This window comes from Rosa rugosa, chromosome 3 (assembly GCF_958449725.1).
Source record: "Rosa rugosa chromosome 3, drRosRugo1.1, whole genome shotgun sequence".
In the NCBI taxonomy this organism is placed as follows: Eukaryota; Viridiplantae; Streptophyta; class Magnoliopsida; order Rosales; family Rosaceae; genus Rosa; species Rosa rugosa.
In genome coordinates, this window is record NC_084822.1 from 37176984 (window position 1) to 37190390 (window position 13407).

At 39.2% G+C, this 13407-nt stretch overlaps 2 protein-coding genes across 8 annotated transcripts; both read right to left on the bottom strand.

Moving 5' to 3' along the window:
• Positions 1-3288: 3288 nt before the first annotated feature.
• LOC133737675 (disease resistance protein SUMM2-like) lies at positions 3289-5728 on the bottom strand. The gene has a single exon (XM_062165185.1). It carries the CDS (start codon positions 5392-5394, stop codon positions 3289-3291), a length of 2106 nt encoding a protein of 701 aa, XP_062021169.1. The 5' UTR covers positions 5395-5728.
• A 787-nt stretch (positions 5729-6515) lies between these two features.
• On the bottom strand, positions 6516-13407 carry LOC133740499 (acyl-coenzyme A thioesterase 2, chloroplastic-like). Of its 7 annotated transcripts, none has more exons than XR_009861267.1 (4): positions 12900-13403; positions 9714-9922; positions 7037-8801; positions 6519-6942 (listed from the first exon to the last, which is right to left on the bottom strand). XR_009861267.1 is itself a non-coding variant. In XM_062168452.1 (2 exons), the coding sequence occupies exons 1-2, from the start codon at positions 13275-13277 to the stop codon at positions 9803-9805; spliced, it is 498 nt and encodes a 165-aa protein (XP_062024436.1). In that variant the 5' UTR covers positions 13278-13381; the 3' UTR covers positions 9714-9802. The 7 variants fall into 7 exon arrangements, 2 of the variants coding, with proteins under 2 accessions (XP_062024436.1, XP_062024437.1); XR_009861269.1 differs by having other exon boundaries at positions 6520-6942; positions 7037-8027; positions 12900-13400; XR_009861270.1 differs by having other exon boundaries at positions 6516-6930; positions 7037-9922; positions 12900-13407.

The following is a 13407-nucleotide window of genomic DNA, read 5'->3' on the forward strand; positions in this document are numbered from 1 at the left end:
AATGTGCTATGTGTTCCGCAATTTTATCTCAATCTCATATCAATTAGCAAACTGGGATTTGATTCGTTTTATATCACCATCTTTCTAAGACAATTTTGCTTCATACAGGACCTACGATCGGGGAAGATGATTGGGACGGGAACTGAACATGAGGGACTCTACCGCCTCAATCTTCCAGGGAAAGCAACGTGTAATGCAGTTCACATTGAATCCAATAGCTTGTGGCATCAACGTCTCGGTCACCCGTCTGCTAAAGCATCTTCTTTATTTCCTTTTCTTTCGAATAAGTCTTGTGACACCAACTCATGTTCTATTTGTCCTCTCGCGAAGTTAACTCGCAAACCTTTTCCATTAAGTGTTAATCGTAGTCATTCAAGCTTTGATTTGATCCATGCTGACATTTGGGGTGGCTATAACGTTCCCACTTATTCTGGTGCTAAGTATTTTTTTACTATAGTTGATGATTATTCACGTAGTACTTGGGTCTATCTGATGCAACGTAAGTCTGAAGCTCGATCTTTACTCATCAATTTTGTCCTTTTTGTAGAAACACAGTTTTCTAAGCATGTTAAGATGGTTAGGAGTGATAATGGTGCTGAGTTTAATATTCCCGTTTTCTATTCTTCACGGGGCATCGTTCATCAGACGAGTTGCATCAACACACCACAGCAAAATGGTGTGGCTGAGCGCAAACACCGTCATTTACTCAATGTTGCTAGAGCACTTCTTTTCCAATCACATTTGACCAAGCCTTTTTGGGGGGATGCTATCTTAACCGCCACTTATTTAATTAATCGAACCCCAACTCCTAACCTTCAAGGACAAAGCCCATTCGAAAAACTCTTTGGTCATCAACCTAGCTACTCTCACCTTAGGGTTTTTGGCTGTCAATGCTTCGTATCCACGCACCCATCTCGTCCGTCTAAATTTGATCCAAGGTCAGTTGAGTGTATCTTTCTCGGATATCCAAATGGGAAGAAAGGATATAAGGTATATGACATTTCCACACAACAGATTCTTTTTTCCCGAGATGTCGATTTCTTTGAGACTATCTTTCCATATAAACACATTGTCGACAAGCATAAAAACAACCATGATTCCTTTCCTTATCCTATCCCTTCGAAATCTCTCTCCTTTGATTTCGATTCCACTCCTATAATCTCTCCTCAAGACTCCACTCCTATAATCTCTCCTCAAGATTCCACTCCTATACTTTCTCCACAGATCACGTCACCTCCCACTTCTGCTCCATCACAACACCATCACAACACCCCAACCTCCTTACCTTTACCGTCTCCTAACTTTTCTCCTACCTCTTCCGCTGATAATTCTCACGATCCACCTTCTTCTCCTAACTCTTCTCATCACTCATCTCCTCCTGCCACAGAACATTCACCTTCACCCACAATCTCGGCCTCACATCCGCCAACCTCTCTGCCACCAGTTCGACGCTCCATTCGCGCCACCAAAGTTCCCACGGCACTACGCGACTTTCATGTTGAGGCGGCCCTCCCATCTCGCACAGTCCCTTCATCTTCTCCGGCCGAGGTCGTCCATCCTGGTATGGCTCACAGTCTCTCCAATGTGTTGTCTTATTCCCATCTTTCTACACCTCATCGGGTCTTTACTGCTAATATTAGCTTGCACCGAGAACCATCCTCTTTCTCACAGGCCGTACAAGATCCTAAATGGAGAGAGGCGATGCGGTTGGAAATAGAAGCATTACAAGCCAACAAAACCTGGAGTTTGGTGTCTCCCCCGGCACACAAACAACCCATCGGATGTAAATGGGTATACAAAATCAAGTACCATCCAGATGGAACCATCGAACGATATAAGGCGCGCCTAGTGGCCAAGGGTTATAGCCAAGTTGAGGGACTCGATTACCGCGAGACATTTGCTCCTGTTGCCAAGCTTACAACCGTGCGTGTTTTATTAAGTTTGGCTGCTCTACAAAATTGGCATCTCCATCAATTGGATGTCAACAATGCTTTTCTGCACGGTGATCTTCATGAGGATGTTTATATGCAATTGCCACCCGGATTCGAACGAAAGGGGGAGAAACAAGTTGTCTGCAAGCTACACAAGTCGTTATATGGCCTAAAACAAGCCTCTAGGCAATGGTTTTTGAAGCTTTCAGCAGCTCTCAAGGCTGCCGGATTTCGACAGTCCTGGTCAGATTATTCTTTATTCGTTCGCAACCATGGTGGCATCTTTACCGCTCTCTTAGTCTACGTGGATGATGTAATTCTGGCGGGAAATAGTTTGGATGATATCACAAAGACTAAAGCCTTCTTGTCAAGTCAATTCAAGTTAAAGGATATGGGTAAATTAAAGTTCTTCCTTGGATTAGAGGTGGCACGATCAAAGCAAGGCATTGTGTTAAGTCAACGAAAATACGCCTTAGAGATTTTGGAGGATACGGGGTTTCTAGGAGCCAAGTCTTCGCGTTTTCCCATTGAACAGAACATATGTCTCACGCAAGGTGATGGAAAATTACTACAAGATGCATCAAGGTACAGAAGGTTAGTTGGACGTCTCATCTACCTCACTATCACAAGGCCTGACTTGGTTTATGCAGTACACACTCTTAGTCAATTCATGGACAAGCCACGAGAGCCTCACTTGGAGGCAGCTTATAGGGTATTACGGTATCTTAAACACACTCCTGGACAAGGCATTCTTTTGCCCTCTAGTGGGTCTTTGGAACTAACGGCATATTGTGATGCGGATTGGGCAAGATGTAAGGATACAAGAAGATCAACTACAGGATATTGCATATTTCTCGGAAATGCTCCAATTTCATGGAAGACAAAGAAGCAAAGCACGGTCTCTCGTTCAAGCGCTGAAGCCGAGTATCGCTCTATGGCAACAACTTGCTGCGAGGTAACATGGTTGCTATATATTTTACGTGATTTGAATGTTAGACAAGTACGACCAGTGAGCTTATATTGTGACAACAAAGCAGCAATTCACATAGCTTCTAATCCAGTATTTCATGAGAGAACAAAGCATATTGAGATTGATTGTCATGTGGTGAGAGAGAAGGTGCAAAGGGGAATGATCAAGACACAGTATGTTAAGACCCAAGAGCAGCCAGCAGACATCTTTACAAAGCCATTGAACTCGAATCAATTTCTGACATTGTTAAGCAAGTTAGGAGTGATTAACATCCACTCCAACTTGAGGGGGAGTATTAAGAGTGAAGATTCTAGTTGATTCGATGTAATCTTGTATTGACTGTCACTTAGGATTGTTTCCTAGAATGACTCCTACAAGTTAGGATTGTTATTGTAACTCTTGTATATATTGGCAGAGCCATTCGTTGATTGAATATACAGATAATACAAAACCATTCTCTGTTTCTTTAATATACACGGCTACGTCACGCACCACATCATGCATTCTAAAACCATCCTTCTCATCGCCGTCTAACAACAAAGAACGACATTTGAGTGTTTCAACCACTGTTATTACGTAATCCCTTGCTCCAGATATTGAATCAATGTCTTTAAAAAGTCCAAGCCCAATCGCAAACATAACCAAGAATTCAATTGGAAACTCTGTACTTTCTGGAAATATGCAACACAGCAAAAAACATGATTTGGCTTCCTCGCTTGGTAGACATTCATAACTGAACTCTATTTTTCCGTACACACGCTCTATAACTCCTGGAACATCTTTTGGGCAAGCCATTCTTAGCTGTCTAAGTGCATTTCTCCATACTGGAATTTTTTCATCTTGTAGTGCCCTTCCAACAGTAGAAATTGCAACCGGTAAGCCATCACATTCATCCAGAACCTGCTCTGCTATAGGACGCAGCTCGGAATCGGATTCAATGGAACATCCTGCTACCTTCTTAAACAAACTCCAGGCATCATGTTTTAGCAAACTACCAATGAGGAAGTTCTTTTTGGTTTTCATCTCTTTAAAGATATCTTGATTCCGTGATGATACCAGAAGTTTGCAACTTTTTGGAATTCCTAGTTCCCACAGATCTAGTTGTCCCCAAACATTGTCCAATATTACAAGGACCTTTTTGATACCCATTGATAATCTTTCTCGTAACTTGGCTGCTCTATCATCCTCTGCTTTAAGTTCCAGACCTAGAGCATTAGCAATTTTACCTTGGATTTTGATCAAGTCGGGTTCTTGAGTAAACTCTGCAATTGCAACATCATCAAATAGATCTACTTCACTCGCTTTTGCAGCAATTTCCATCACCAAGGTTGTTTTGCCAATTCCCCCCATGCCACAGATTACAATGGGGTTGGATTCATCATCTGTCAGAGCATCCATTACATCTCTGATGACTGAAATTCTTGATTCAAACTCAACAGGTCTTGCTCTGTGAGTGGATTGTGATAACAATTTGAAATTGCTCTGAGTCCCCATTTCACCAAACACATTTGATAGTTGTGAAATCAACATGATCTTGCAGCTTTTCTTGATATCAACACGAGAAATTCCAATTGCTTCCAAATCAGGTATTTCACCGATATCAGTCAGTATTACAAGAATCCTCTTAGAATCGGATGCCTGTAAAACAGCACGTAGCCTCTCTGCCCGTTCAACCAAACTCCCATTCTCCAATTTCAGGTCGAGCATTTCTGCAATTTCACCTTGTATTCGTTTCAAGTCTGGACCCTGGGACACAACTGCCATCGCAACCTCTTTAAAGAGCTTTTTCTGTTTCATTCTTTTCATGAACTCTTTAGTTGTTACTGTATCTATCACTCTGATTGTCCCAGAAATGCCGATCATGCTGATCTTGTCATCTTGCAGAGCCGTCAAGAGATCCTTTGTATAAGGCAACCTATATTGCAGACGCTCAGAGAGATCCATAGGTGCAGGTGGTTTAGCAGGATGGGATGTTCCTGAGGAGGAGCTGGCCCCTTCATGTGGCTTCGCCGGTGCCTCAGTGGAATCATCAAAATATGGTATGGCTGGATAATCAATCTTCCGCGGAGGAGCAGGACATGATATTGCAGTGAAATTTCCATCTGTAAGGAGGTCATCAACCCTTGGAGCCATCTTCTTTGCTTTCCTACTCAAGGAATGACAGACCTTCAGATTTGGACACCACCCATTGGAGCTGCAGCATGTTGTTGCCTCGGCTACTCTTCCTTCCTCAAAACATGTCTCCTTTTCTTGAATGGTTTGGTCTACTCGCTCCAACCAGAGCTCAACTTCGGGACGAATACCCTCCAAGTTCCTCTTCGCTGCATCTACAAGTCCTTGTACCCCATCTCTTCTGGCGGTCAAAGTTCTAACCTTCTCGGTGAGATCTTCAACATTGCTCTTGTAGTTAATCAGATAACCAAGCGGTCGCAGAACAGGAGCGACTGTGTACTCTGCTAATTTTGCCACAACTGAAATACATATTTCTACCATTTGTCTACTCTGTTTTGCTTTTGATGATGACTAAGAAGGATAGCAAATGGATTGAACGAAGGAATACTGAAAAGACAAGGACTCGAAGAAAGGACGATTCTTTTTTGTTCTTCTGGTGCGTGCTCTGAAACTGAGTGAATTCAGATTCACAAATAATTGAAGTGATGAAATCAATAAGCAACAAGAGGGAGGGCCAAGAAAGAAAGGAAGGAACTAGAAACGAAAGCCAGCATTTTTTTTTTTTTTTTACTTCTTTTATTACTAAAGATTCACAGAACAATTTCAATAACTAGGAAGCAAAGGGGAGAGAGGGTGGACAAATGAAAGCAGTATTTTTTTTTCTTTCATTTTTTTTTTCTGGGGGCTTGTAGGATGAAGAAGGAAGACCAAAGACAAGAAAGGAAAACAAATCTAACTAAGCTTCAGCAAAATATTCGAGCAAAAGAAAGAAAGACAACAGAATTGCGGGGAACTCAATTGGAAATGGCAACTAACGCGTACCTTTCCCGTTCGAGTTGCTTGGTTGTTGATCAGAGATGAGAAATGCAGAAATTTCTGGAGGCAGGAGTAGAGAGATGATCAACAGTGATCTTATCATTCCAAGTCTACTCTTGCTCTTCACCACTCAACTAAAGCAAGTCAAGTAGTAAAGTCTAGGTCCACGCTTCTATTAGTGGGCAGTACAAAATTTACTCTTTAACCATGCTCACACCTTTTTAGTGAAAATGTGGGTCTGGTGAACAATGGGAACACATACACATGAATTCTAGTTCACTAGACCTTTAATTATGAACAATGGGTACACATATCTCAATCTGGAACAGCTCTCAATTTGGAGCTTTTTTAAGTTTTTGAAATGCCAGAATGTTCTTTTGATTCCACACATGTTTCAACTCGGATAGATCACTCAATTCCATTTTCTCCAGGCAAGGGAGAAAATGTCATATTTCTGGCTTCTGCTTCTTTGAAAAGCAATCGTTCTCTTTTAGAACTGATTAACTACAGCAGCCTTCCCAGTCTTAAGAGTGACGAGCCACAAATATGGAGTTCGCTGAAAGGGCTAAAGAATAAGAATTGTCACAGCCTTCTACAAAACTTGAAATGTTATCATGAACTTGAAATGCTTCTTTTAGACATATAGACTATGAAGTAATTAACATGAACTTGAAATGTTATCATTTCTAATTTTGGATCTGAAAAGAAGAAAGTTCTGCCCTACAGGAAGCAATTTCTTACCCTCAAATGACTTATTTCCAACTTCTCAAATCTTGTGAAGAAGTTAGAACAAGTCATTTGCTAACATTCTCTCAAAGTTGCTACTTGTACAGTTACAGGGATTGAAAGAATGGACTTGCTGCAGTTTAGTTACATGAAAAATGGATTGAATTTACAAAGGCTTCAATCGACATGAGTTCAACGGACTGTTATCAACCCTTCACATATGGGGTATAGGGTTCTATAGACGTTATGACTGATCAATCCTTCCAATATACTGTATAGGTCCTTATTCTTTGTCCCAAGTATCTCATCAGCCTTCTGCAGAGTCTCCTGAAATGTACCAGTTATTTATAGACAAGTAACAGTCACTAAATCAACTGTAAAATAGCCACCAAAATTGAGCTGAGAGAGAAAGAGCATGTACCTCTTTTCTTTGCTAGTGGGCGTTTAGGTCCTTAACATTTGCCAAAAAGCGCCAAACCGCTCCCAAGACAAACAACTGCAATGCACAAGATCAGAAGGTCAGAAAACTTAAAGCATACACCCAGTCATCGACAAATGATGTCTGATGGCAATAAGAGGAAGAAAAATTACAAAACAGATAATGAACTCTCTCATTTGACTTTCCAGGAAACTAACTAATCTGTAATTTGAAAGTACAGGAACATGTGTTCTCCTGTTGCTAGCAACTGACAGGAACAAATACCATCAAAAAATACATAAGGAGGCGAGCAAACTGGAATATTTACAATTTCCCAATGGCCCCTAATCCACTAACCAAGAGTGAAACCGTCATGCTGTGCTTAAATGATCCATAGTGCCATCCTCAATCCCAACAGTTCATAACGAATGTAAAAATGAACCGGAACCGTCAAAAAAGGTTTGAAATTAATTCTTATATTTTCAGTGTTGCTTAACACTCACTTTCAAAGATCGCACTGCATTTGAAACATGTGAATTTGTTCGCTAAACAATTATTAGACAATTTTCTCTGTACTTGTGCTATCAATCTTCTGTTCCTTTGGGTAGTAAGCTTTGTTGGTTGAGGTCTTATGCAACAGTAACTAATTAACAGGGTCCTCAGGCTGAAGTGGGAACCAATAAACAAATGCCTAAATTCCCAGAATTTGTAGAAATGTGAAACAAATTAAGCAGCAAAACATAACCCACATGGCTGAATAGTCATTCAATCACAAAAATGAGAGCTCATAAACATTAACCAAGCGAGTAAAAGAAAAACACTGAAAAGTATAAAATTTCTGAGAAGTTGATATACAGAATGAGAAGGAACCTTGTATGATGGATAATTCATGTTTTGACATACAATCTCACACATCACAGAACCATCCATTCGTCATGTAGGATCCCATCCATCACCACCATTGTCGGTTGAGACCCATTGACATTCTATCTTGCTACAATGTATTATTAAGAAGTTATCAACTTCAAATACAAATGATAACTACAGCAAGAAACTAGGGTCCAAGAAATATTACAGAAGGGTTTCATTATTTAGAAATGGAAAGTGCTCTCTGTTCTGAAATATATGCATTCACTCAATCACAATCCATAAACTATTCTATATTTTTAATTTCTATATTAAGAAATTAATAAATAGAATATTAAATCCGTAAGAAGATAAAATAACAAATCACGAATTCATGTGAAATCCTTGTTCTTTTTCTTTTTTATTCAGTCGCTACAAGACAACAATTCCATGAGCTTGGGCTTCTGTTGCTGACATAAAAACATCTCTTTCATAATATAAAGCATTTGAGTATGTGACCAAAAGACCGAGCATCTGCACATAGAGATTATGTGCCTAGAACCTTCACTCACACAAGTGATGTTGAAATCACTCAAAATATGCACACCTTAGTAATGCAACAGAGAAAAGTTCAATCATTATAAGTGAAACTTGTCAGAATTCCTGATTCGTGCCTTCGGTAACATGGAAACTCTCAATGTAATTTGGGCTGAGATTAGCAATTCCAGAAAACGAGAGGAGAGAGTTGGTGAAGTTGCTACGCTCATCAATATCAGTTCTTCTGTTACTATCAGTCTGACTAAATGGTGGAGATACTGACTGGAACCATCAGACCTGTGATATAGTGCTGGCTGCACATGTTGTCTCAGCATATGCAGACTACTCTAATGGGTCCAAGAACCCATTTTTAAGGGTATAAGTTCTGCACTAATTAAAAAGGAAATTTTACATGATGAAAAGGCACCTATAGGGATCTAATATATTTGACACTTCAACCTTCCTTTCAGCATGGAAAGTACCCAATGCCTTAAGGATGTCGTTTAGAGGTCAGGCACAAACATTTACCTCAACCTTGTGTGTGCACTTGAAAACATGTGTATCTTTTCACAGATTCTAAAACATTTTTAACCATAATGCATACCTAAATCCTTAAAAGTTTTCCAAACAGAGGTTGCATGTCTGTTTTTCAGATATGAGTGCAAACCATCACTAAATTCTATAGCAAGATATTACCCGGAAGCCAATTTCCCTCGTCGTGACATGTAGATAAGATCTAGATTTATGACTCGAAGACATTACAGGGAATGTTTAGTGGAGGTTCAGTTTCTCTTAAATTTCAAGACTATTAATAAAGGAAAAAAAACGTTTCGTCAAAGACAAACACCAAAGGGAGACAGATGATTAAGTAATTTGGTCCTGAACAGTGAGCTTAATCCTTGCTACCCTGATGCAATAATATAGCCAAAATGTTAAGTTCACACACCTAGCACTGAGAATACAAGAGTGAAGTATATGAAGGTGAGCACTAACAATAGTACACAAAACAAACAGGATACTAGAAAGTATTAACAATGTGCTCTATATAACTGAAAAATGTGTCCTAATGAATGTGACTCAATAGGATCAACAGTCTCTTCCACATGGATCCTTAAGACTCCTAATGTAGATAGAGCACTACCTCTTTCAAAATTTCCACAAGCTAAACACTTAGGTAACCAAATGAAAGAAAAGTTCAATTAATGTCTGCAGAATCCACTATATACTTGGCAAAAAGAAAGAGCACATATGTGAATAATCCTAGAATTAGAGCCAGAGCAATGAATTCAAGAATAACCTGAAACGGGAAGAACATCCATGTCAACTCCCATGTGGAATAGCGCACTCCGAATCTCGCACTTGTTGATCTTTCCTTTGTGTTCTGCATCAAGAACTTTTGAGCTTGATTTCACTTTTGCGCTTTTTCCCCAGACAAAGGTTGTTCCATCTCTCTTTCAAGTTAAGGCTGCCACCAATTTCTAGCCTCTCCAAGACTGGAAAATCAACCTGTAAATGTTAAGTTGTGTTAGTACATACCTTGACCTGTTTAACACTTCATAATAGCTAAATCAGATTCAACTGGTGAGCTGTGGGTGGTAACCGACACTGTGCGGGTCATGGGTTCAAATGTCACTACCATCATGGGATGCAGTGTGATAGAAATTTTTTTTTTTTTTTTTTTTTTTTTTTTTTTTTTTTAAAGTTAGCTAAATTACATTCAATACGAACAACACTTTATCAACCCTTACATTGCAGAATAAAGATTCATGTGATATAGAAAATTCAAACAATTGAATTCTCATATGATGAAAGCAATCATACAGTCCCGAGTCTAAGAAACTATCAACACAATACAACATATTAACAATATCTATTACTAAAAGGACTTTGTTTTGTCACCAATGAGAAGGAAACTTTGTCTTCATTTGAGAGAACAAATTCTCCATATCTCTATTATGTTTAATTTGACTTGAAATATACGGTTGAGAAACTCAGTTTTATGATTGTGGATCACTCATATTTAAACAAATATTATCATTTGGAAATGACAACATCGACACTGTACTTCAAACTATGCATCATGCTACATTAGTTCCGAAGGTCATGTTATGGCAACTAGTGAGCACCAGGGTTTTCAACAATGGGCAGTCAACACAATGAAAGAATCTTTTGAAGTTGTGTATTAGTATCAATCTCTGACTCCTGAACCCCCCATTGCAAGCAGCTATTCCTCATGTACAGTTCTTCTAGTTTTGCTAAGCTTGGGATAAAAGCAACATCCATTGTATTGCTTTGCAGACTTTTACATTCAGTCACATCTAGCAATCTGATATTTGACAGCTTTTCAATGCCACCAGGTAACTGTTCGATTGAAGAACCACAAAAGCTGAGTATCATTAGTTCCTGTAGCTCTCCAATATCGACATGTACACTTTCCAAATTGCAATGCTCCAGACGCAGCGTTTGAAGACTTTATTTTCCTTTTTGCTGGTTCCACCTCCAGGTTTACGCCTTCTCTTTTGACACCCAGCTTCTAAAGTGGACTAGTGAGATGCTCAATGTCGCTCTTATAGTTAATCACATCACTGAACTGCTGCCAAATTGGTTTCACCAATAGCTAGAATATTTTCCATATCCATACTCCTCTTTTCATTTTTTCAGTAACTAACTAGCATCACTGATGGAATAATGAAGAAATACCAAATATTCAAAGACAATGAATGAAAGAAAGAAACGAATGATCAGAGATTTTTGTTTCTCTGGGTGAAAACACACTCACAGGTGTATTTATGCATGGATTAAAAGCAATACGAAATTCAAAAAGGCAGGAATGGAACAACCAGAGAAAGCAAACAAATGTTCTCTTTTGCGATTCACAGATGTAACTGATGAAGCAACACCAACAGGATAGACAGTGAGGCCAGACCAACTATAGTAATCTTCTTCCTATTATTTTTCTGAGTGATACAGGAGTTGATGAAGCACAAAAGAGAAGGCAAAGAACGAAAGGAAGGATCAAAGCTATCACATATTTTCTTTTTCTCTGGATGAACAGAAACTCACAGAATACCAAACTCAACTGAAGGAAACAACTCAAGAACTAGACAACAAAATGTGCTCTTCTTTTCTTTTTCTTTTCCTGAGAAATTACAGACTCATGAAATAACTAATGAAGGCAACAAGGAAAAAGAAAGAAATGATATTCCTAAAGCATACTTTCATTTTTTTTTTTTTTTTGGGGGGTGGGGTAACGAACTAACGATAATATTGAATCAGATTAGAAACAAAAGAAAGACTGCAACAAACTAAAGAGAGATTAATTTAATGCCAAGGCATGCATACCACTCTCTAGTAAAAATTGTTAATTTCTTGATCTGAGAAATGCAGATAGATTCTTGGAGTACTGGCAACTGACTATTGATAAGGTTTGGTTTTTCAAGTTAACTATTGATAAGGTTTTCTGTTCCATTACTCCAAAAAACTAAATTATGTGGTACACGATATTTGGCAAAAGAAAATAGAAGAAGTAAACATCCAATCGTTTTAATTGCAGTAACTGATAATACCAAAGAGATGAAATCAAGAAAGGAAAGCAATTTACTATCAGGACTCGCCTGAGTTAAGAACCACACCGAAGGAAAAGTAAAATGAAACGAACAAACTAAAGCATCAACCCAAAGTGAAACGAAAAACCAAACATAGATAGAGAGTGACGATAGTACTACTAGTTAGATTAAAAAGCAGCAACAGTCTGTTAGTCATAAGTTTTAAGACCATTCCCATGACTTTCACAAAGCAAAATTCAATTCAAAATGTGGCAGCTCCTTCGGATAATGCTTACAGTTATCTTATTACTTTAGGACTCAGCAAGAAAATTGAAAACACACTGAATAAGCACATTTAGTCGATTTTACTGGACTAAATTTGAAACTGAGGACGCATTTCAACATGGCACATAACTTGGATAGCTCCATAAAATGAATATTTAGTGGTAGAAAACACCAGTGCTAATTCAGTGCTCTATTGCTCTCGTAGAAGTAGACAATAAAGAGCAGCAACTGTCTGTTAGTCATATTAAGACCATTCCCATGACATTGAATTCAAAATTGTGGCAGCTCCTTCGGATAATGCTTACGGTTATCTTATTACTTAAGGACTCAGCAAGAAAATTGAAAACAGCCGCAAATACCAGCAAACAAGACATACTCTTCATTTTCTATCTCCAAGGCCACAATTGTTGAAAGTTCAAAAGCTCAGGCTTATTGATTCAAAGTGCAATTCAGCCTAATGATCACAAATTTTCAATAAACACATTTGATTTACCGCTTGTCTTTATCTTTCTCAGCTATTCATTCCCCATACAATCTACTTTGATATGATCCACATATGTATGACTCCATAACCAATCACAACCCAGTTCAAGTAACCAAATTTGAAGCAAAACCCACAAATCCAAACACAGAAAGACTAAAAAAAGTGATACCTTGACAGAAATGGTTCCAGCTAAAGCATCAAGGTCTTCAAGCAGTTTCCCAATTCGGACCTCATTCCAAGGATCCCTGTACTGCTCCCTCAGTATAAAATCAGTAGAGAAATTGTACAGAATTGTAGTCCTGCTCTGAGACGGAGTCTTGTTCAGCAATTCGCTCTGCGGAGGAGCGTCTGCTGGTGGGTCCAAGAGCCTCTCGAACTTGTGAGACCTCGCTTCCCACAGTGCCTGCGTCACCGGCGAGTGGAACATTCCGGGCCACAAGCTGATGGGCTTCCGGGTCAAAGAGTCCGACCCGAAAGCGGGGAGGGTTGCCACTACCGGAATGGTCGTGTTGGAATTGGAATTGGAAGGAGATGAATTTGGGTCCATGGAGTTTCTTGGGGGTCTTGGAATTTTGATTTCTGGGGAAATACAGTGTATGGAATTGACTTGATTCCGTTTTGGTAGTTTAAGATTTGGTCAAGTATTAATTATGGTTCGCGGCCTCCGTAAATATGGG